Raw genomic sequence first — 7336 nt, 5'->3', positions numbered from 1 at the left:
TGCAGAATGCACCCCCCCACAGCCACCTCCCCCCAGTTCATAGCCTGGCCATGATTCCTATGGTATGGAATATCCCTTTGGATAGCTCAGGTGAGCTCCTGGCCATGCTCCACCCCCCTGCCCCATCCCACCTCCCCCAGCTTCCTCTGCAGCTCCCCACTGGCAGAGCAAGGGGGACTGAAAGATCCTGAGCTGAGGATAAAAGCCACTGAGCAACAGCTACAACCTCACCACTGCAGCCAACCCACAGCACTGGGCAGGCTGCTGGGAAGGAAATTATCCCAGCTTCGGAGCAGCCAAGTGATCAAGAGCTCACCTGGGCCACAGCTGAGATCCTTTTGCTTGTCTCATGGGGTAGGGATGGGCTGATGGCCTCTGGATCTGCCTCTTCCTCCCCTTCTGCTGACGGCCCTGGTTGGTCTCCATCCCTCACTACAGGGGCTCAGGAGAGGAGCAGGGTAGCAAGGAGGCAGGGCAGCAGGAGGCAGCTGCCAGTGAGGCTGGGGGACGGCCGGGGGGCTCGGGGGGCCCCGTTGCAGAGGTCTGTGTCGCAGCAGTGGATGCGGACCCCCGGCAGCTCCTGCTGCTGGCAGTGCCGGGAGGTGGCACAGCCGCTGGTCAGCAGGATGCCCAGGACCACTGCAAGGCAAGCAGAGTGCAGGGCATCAGGAGCAGGGGGGGCAGGAGGGGGATGCTCTGCCAGCCTTGTACCAGGGCCAGACCCTGTGAGAGTTAAAGAAACATGGAACTGTCAGGCTTGGAAGGGAGCTCAAGGCTCAGCCAGTTCCAACCCCCCTGCCATGGCCAGGGACACCTCACACCGCAGCAGGCTGCTCACAGCCACCTCCAGCCTGGCTGCAAACACCTCCAGGCAGGAGGCTTCCACCACCTCCCTGGGCAACCTGTGCCAGGCTCTCACCACCCTCGTGGGGAACAACTTCTTCTTCTTAACATCCAATCTGAATCTCCCCATTTCTAGTTTTGCTCCATCCCCCCCAGTCCTATCCCTCCCTGACACCCTCAAAAGTCCCTCCCCAGCTTCCTTGTAGCCCCCTCCAGATACTGGGAGGCCACAATTAAGTCTCCTGGGAGCTTTCTCTTCTCCAGCCTGCACAACCCCACCTCACTCAGTCTGTCCTCATAGCAGAGCAGCTCCAGCCCTCTGCTCCTCCTCGTGGCCCTTCTCTGGACACCTTCCAGCACCTCCAGACCCTTCCTGTGCTAGGGACGGCAGAACTGGAGGCAGTCCTCCAGGTGAGGTCTCACCTGGGCAGAGCAGAGGGGGAGGCTGGAAGGCTGCAGGGGGTGTTTGGGGGTGGGCACCCCTAGGGACCCCTGAGGGCAGACTCACCACTCTCTGTCTTAATGCAGAACCGGTGCTTGAAGCCCTGGTGGGAGTGGGAGCAGGTGATCACCTCCGGGCTAGAGCACCCCCTGTCCACGTTCTTGGTGCCAACGACGATGTTGCAGCCATAGCACTGCAGCCCAGACACTAAACAAGAACCACATGAAACCAGGCTGGATTTGTCTTTTCTTTCCTTTCATCTCCTTCCTAGCTGCTCCCTGAGGACAACTTTGCAGCCTCGCCGAGTCGCATTAAGCGAGCCAGAGGCCGAAGCCGCCCGCCCGCTAACCGGTGCGTCCCCAGCGGCTCCAGCACGGCAGCATCTCCCGCTAGAGGTCGGTGCGGAATCGGGGATTAGCTGGAGCTTTGCTCCGGGATCAAACCGTGGGAACAAGGGCGCTTTGAACCAGCCAAGGGCCGGTGAAACCCCACCCCGAGCCACAGACATGGCCCAGCCAGGGCTCAGCTGCTCTCGGAAGCAGCTTTGGCTCCTTCTCACCGCGTTCCTCCAGCTGCAGCAGCGGTCGCACCAGAGGGATGGTTTCGCACAGCCACAGAGTGGTTTGGGTTGGAAGGGACCTTTAGAGGTCGTCAGGTCCAACCCCTTTGCAGTCAGCAGGGACTGTCTGCAGCTAGAGCAGGCTGCTCGCAGCCCCAAACAACCTGACCTGCAATGGTTCCCAGGGATGAGGCGTCTACCACCCCGGGGTGGTTTTGGTTTCCTCCCTGAAGGTGCTCCTGGTTTTGTCTCAGGGTCTACCAAGAGGCAAAAACAACCCAGGAAGAGAAGGAAAAGCCTTGCTCAGAACAGCTGTGACCCAGCAGCCTTGGGACAGTGGCCTTGGGGTGTGTCCCCAGAGCTCTGCACACTTGTACTGGTGGCAGCTCAGTCAGTGACTGTGTCTGAGAGCTGCCCTGGACCAGCATGGGAATTAAACCTTCTTCTTTTTGTTTGTGTTTTTTTAAGGCTTCTTTAGTACAAAAAAGGAAAGCCCTCAAAGGATATTCATCCACATTCCCCCAGAGCTTCAGGCAAGCGCTGAGCTCTGGGCTGATTCCTCACAGCAGTATCAGGTTGCCCTTACTGCTGCTGTAACCTTTCCCTGCCCCTGAATTCCAACCTGGAGCCCTTCCCAAGGGTTGCTCCAATGGGTCTCTTGTTTGTGTGTGTGTGTGGAGGGGAGTGAACACCTCACACAGCTGGCCATGGCAAGAGGAACCTCTGTCCTAGCAGCACCAGGGAAGGAGAGTCCAAGGGATCCCAGCTCCTGGCCCACTCTCCTCAGACCCATGGAATCATTCAGGTTGGAGAAGACAGAATGGAATGGAATGGAATGGAATGGAATGGAATGGAATGGAATGGAATGGAATAGAATGGAATAGAATAGAATGGAATAGAATAGAATAGAATAGAATAGAATAGAATAGAATAGAATAGAATAGACCAGGTTGGAAGAGACCTTCAAGATCATCATGTCCAACCCATCAACCAATCCAACCCACCTCAACAACTAAACCATGGCACCAAGCACCCCATCAAGACCTTTCAGATCAGCCCAGCTGTTAACCCAGCACTGCCTGGGCACCACTAAACCATGGCCCTCAGCACCACATCTCCATGGCTCTACCTTTCCCTCATGCCCTTGTTTGGTACAGAACATGACGGCATTGGCTCCTTGCAAACCCACTGGCACACAGACAGCAACATGCAGCCACATCTCTCAGGGTGGGAACGTCCCAAATGCATCCCAAGGGTAAACCACACCTTAGCAAGCAGGGCTGGGGAAGGATGTGAAGGACCACAGCTCCAAAGCACAGGCACACCCTGCACCCCAGCACCACAGCACTTACCCTCTGGCAGGACGAACACCACGGCTATCAGAGAGAGGATCCCGTGGACACCTCCAGGCATGTGTCCCGAGAGCATGAGGGGGGCAGCTCCTGGAGCCCACCCAGGGCTCAGGGCACACTCACTGGTATCCTGGGGAGCAAGCAGAGCCGCCTTCTTCTCCTGCTGCCTCTTCCCCTCGGCCGGGCACGTCGCCCGCTTCCCACCGGCCAAGGCAAACCCGAGGGCGCCGCAGAGATTCGGCCGCTGCCCCGCGGCTCCGGCCGGCCCCCGTGGCGCCCACCCTGGCCCTGCCTCTGCTTAGCCTCTCCCTTTCCCTCCTGAGCAACTCCCCTGATTCCCTCAGCTGCTGCACAGACGTGTCTGCTCCCCTCAGTTATTTCTGTCCTATTTCCTCTGTCCACGATCACTTCCCATTAATACCAGCGTGCAGCAGCTCTTGGAGAGAAATTCTCCCTAATCAAGATTTAGCTTTAAATCCACTTCGAAATCCTCTAATTCACTTGGATTAGGCAGAAGGGGTTTGGGGAGATGGGTGGGTTTACTTGATTTTTTTCCTTTCCTCCTCCTCTTGATGGTTTTTTTTCCTCCCTTCCTCTTGATTTCTTTTTCCCCTCCTTTTGGGTCTTTTTATTCCCTTCCTCTTGGGGTTCCCCCCCTCCCCTCCTCTGAGGTTTTTTTTCTCTCCCTTTTGGGTTTTTTCTTCCCCTCTTTTGGTTGTTTTCTTCCCCTCCTCTTGGCTTTTTTTCTTCTCCTCCTCTTGGTTTTTCTCCCCCTCCTTTTATTTTTTCTTCCTCCTCTTGGGGTTTTTTTCCCCCTCCTCTTGGGTTTCTTTTCCCCTCCTCTTGGGTTTCTTTTCCCCCTCCTCTTGGGTTTCTTTTCCCCCTCCTCTTGGGTTTCTTTGCCCCCTCCTCTTGGGTTTCTTTTCCCCCTCCTCTTGGGTTTCTTTTCCCCCTCCTCTTGGGTTTCTTTGCCCCCTCCTCTTGGGTTTCTTTTCCCCTCCTCTTGGTATTTTCTTTTTCCCTCCTCTTGGGTTTTTTCTTCCCCTCCTCTTTGGGTCTTTTTCTCCTCTTGGTTGTTTTTTTCCCCCTCCTTTTGGGATTTTTCCCTCCTCTTGGGTTTTTCTTCCCCTCCTCTTGGTTTTTTTCTTCCCCTCCTCTTGGGTTTTTTCTTTCCCCTCGTTTTTTTTTCCCTCCTCTTTTTTGTTGTTTTTTTCCCCCCTTCCTCTTGACTTCTTTTTCCCTCCTTTGTTTGTTGGGGTTTTTTTTTCCCTCCTCTTGGGTTGTCTGGGGCTTTTTTCCCTCTCTCCCCACCCCTGAGCTGCTTCCATCTTCACACATGCACCCATCAGCTCTCTGTGACATCCTGTGCTATTTAAAAGAGGGCTGGAATCGTTTTGTTAAGGAGAAGCAGTCAATTCATTTAACCTCTAAGGCTGGAGAATCTCTGGCAAGGTCTGGGGATGGCTGTGGGGTTAAAAGGAACAACCTGAAGGAGACAGAAGAGGGTTTGGATGGAAGGTAATGTGCTTGCACACGAGCAAATAGCTGCCTTATTAAAACAGTGAGAGGCCAAACAGGGCCAGCCCCGGGCTTGCATCAGCTCTGCAGGGAGCTGGGGGCACAGCAGAGGAAAGCCTCAAGCTGTGACAGCTCCAGTCCTGAGGGGGGTCAGAATTGGACCCACAGCTACGTGGAGCATCTTGAGCATCGCCAGCTGCACGAGCAGGCCCCCGAGTCCCTTCTGGCTTCCTCAGCGCTGTCCCCACAAGCAAAGCCTGAGCTTCCAGTGGAGCTAATGGGACTTAGAGAGCTAATGCTTACTAATGAGGGAACGTGACTGAAGGTCTGGGATGGAAAAATTAAAATGACAAAATAAGCTGCTTATGCAGCCCATCCAGCAACTGCCTGCCAGCAGCACCCAACCCCCCCTCCAAACCCTGGGCACCCCCAGATCTCCTCTGCCAGAGACATCTCCTAGCCTGGACCTGCATTCTACACAGCATGGAATAATATTTTGGTTGGTGGGTTGGGTTGGGGTTTATTTTTTGGCACTCTAAGGTCATCCAGTCCAACCATCAACCCAACACCACCATGGCCACCAAACCCTGGCCCCAGGTGCCACACACTGGCCACACACTCCTTGAACACCTCCGGGGATGAGGACTCCACCACCTCCCCCTGGCAGCCTGGTCCAAAGCCTGACCACTCTTGCAAGGAAGAAATATTTCCTAATACCCAACCTAACCCTCCCCTGGCATCTTCATTAGTGAACGTGTTTGATGATATTTCACTGGGAGGCAGCCCAAACTTGTCGAAGGACAGACATCTACAGCTCAGGAGGGGCAATTAGCACCTGGGAGAAGTGCCTAAGTAAAGCAGCTCATTTATTCAAATCACTTTAAACCACCCACGGTGTCTCACTTGCCTCCAAACAATGTGATTAGAGCAACTGTCTAGAGCACAGCAAAGCCTGAAAGCCTCGGGGAGAAGGGATAAAATGCAGGAAATGGGATTGATTTAAACACATGCATAAATCAGAGCCTTCAATAAGGAGGGGAAACTAACTTTTAATCCCTTAATAAACTCATCGGCGTCTGGCAGGGGCAGCCAGGAGCAAGCCTGGGCTCTGCAGCAGGGATGCAGCAGCAGCTCTGCACAGCTGGTGGGGTGGGGGCCACGCAGAGCTCTGGGCACAGCACCTGGATTCGTGGCTGCATCCAGCAAAAAGGCTGCGGCACAGGGCAGCAGCTGCACCTTCCCGGGGGGAACCGGGCTGTGGGGACAAGGGAGAGCCGCTGGGGACATGGGAGAGCCACTGGGGACAAGCGACAGCACGGCGCAATAAACCTGGTGTCAGCAGGGACAAGGGACAGCAGAGTGCACTAAAAGTGGTGTCGGTGGGGACAAATGATGGCCACAACGCACCAAAGCCGGCGTCAGTGAGGACAAGGGACAGCATGGTGATCTGAGGTTAACCAAGGGACAGCAGGGTGAACGCAGCGCAGCGTTGCTTGGGACAGGGGACAGCACAGTGCACTAAACCTGGCATTTTGGGGAGACAAGGGACAGCTCAGTGCCCCCGGCTTGGTGTTGGTGGGGACAGGTGACAGCACAGTGAAGCAGCCCCAGTGCTGGTGGCAACAACAAATGTTACAGTGCCTTCAACCTGATGCTGGTGGGGCAAGGGCAGCAGGATGCTCTCAACCCACTCTCGGTGGGACCTGTGCAGGATGCTAGGGTGTGTGTTCCCAGAAGGAACAGCACCCCAGCCCACCTCCTTGGGCTGTTTTGAGGTGCTGCTGGTGCAGACATTTGGGTTGTTTATTCCCTTGGGATGCTGCAGGCAAGGTCCTTTAGAAAAGCGGGGGAGAAAGCCAACCTCTGCAGCTGCTTCCACATCTGGAAGCAGTGACTCTCTTTTAATTCGCCATTAGCTCTGCTGAAGTTTAGGGAGATTTTCCAGCCCGGCAGCAGCGAGAAGAGGCCTGGGAAGGAGCTTCCTCCCCGGACCGAGGACAATTTGATGAGCAAATCCGCCGGTCCCCTCCTGTTCCTACTTAAACCTTCGGGATACCCAGAAAGATGGCTAAACCCTGCGCAGATTAGACGGGTTCGCCTGCAAATCCTGCTTTAGAGCTCATCCCTACGGGAGGCAGATCCCAGCGCACGGCACCCACCCATTCACCTCCCGCCTCGGCACCCACCGCCGGCGGCGCTCGACGCACCCGGCACCACGAACCGCTCCGCCCCTGTCCCCCGTGGGACTCGAACCCTCAACCCATCGAGGCACGGAAGTGCCCGCCCCCGGTAAAAGCAGCCCTCTGATTGGCAGAGCGCTTGTTCGTCAGGGGGTGGAGCGCCAACCGCAGGGGGCAGTGGGAGAGGAGAAGGGTGCTGCGCTCTGATTGGCCAAAGTGATGAATATATTAAGAGGGCTGCGAAAAAGTGCGTATCTGCACTATTTTAACGGAGTTTTCAGCGATTTTGTATAAATACTGGAGATAAAAGAAAAATAATTCGGTAGAGAATAAAGAAAAAAATTATATCGCAAGAAAAAAGAGAGGAAATTTTCCTCACCCAATCTTGTATAGAAAAGGTTTGATGGGGGTTTAAATAGAGGTCAAGATACCCCCTCTAGCT

General features: G+C 55.2%; 1 protein-coding gene across 1 annotated transcript; it reads right to left on the bottom strand.

Moving 5' to 3' along the window:
• Nucleotides 1-222: 222 nt before the first annotated feature.
• On the bottom strand, nt 223-3257 carry LOC104306527 (ly6/PLAUR domain-containing protein 1-like). The gene is made up of 3 exons (XM_009907500.2): nt 3197-3257; nt 1352-1492; nt 223-639 (listed from the first exon to the last, which is right to left on the bottom strand). Exons 1-3 carry the CDS (start codon nt 3255-3257, stop codon nt 443-445), a joined length of 399 nt encoding a protein of 132 aa, XP_009905802.2. The 3' UTR covers nt 223-442.
• Between the last annotated feature and the right edge of the window lie 4079 nt (nt 3258-7336).

The sequence above is a fragment of the Dryobates pubescens genome, chromosome 29 (assembly GCF_014839835.1).
Source record: "Dryobates pubescens isolate bDryPub1 chromosome 29, bDryPub1.pri, whole genome shotgun sequence".
Lineage (NCBI taxonomy): Eukaryota > Metazoa > Chordata > Aves > Piciformes > Picidae > Dryobates > Dryobates pubescens.
Note: the sequence above shows the minus strand (reverse complement) of the source record. Positions and strands in the feature narration are given on the sequence as shown.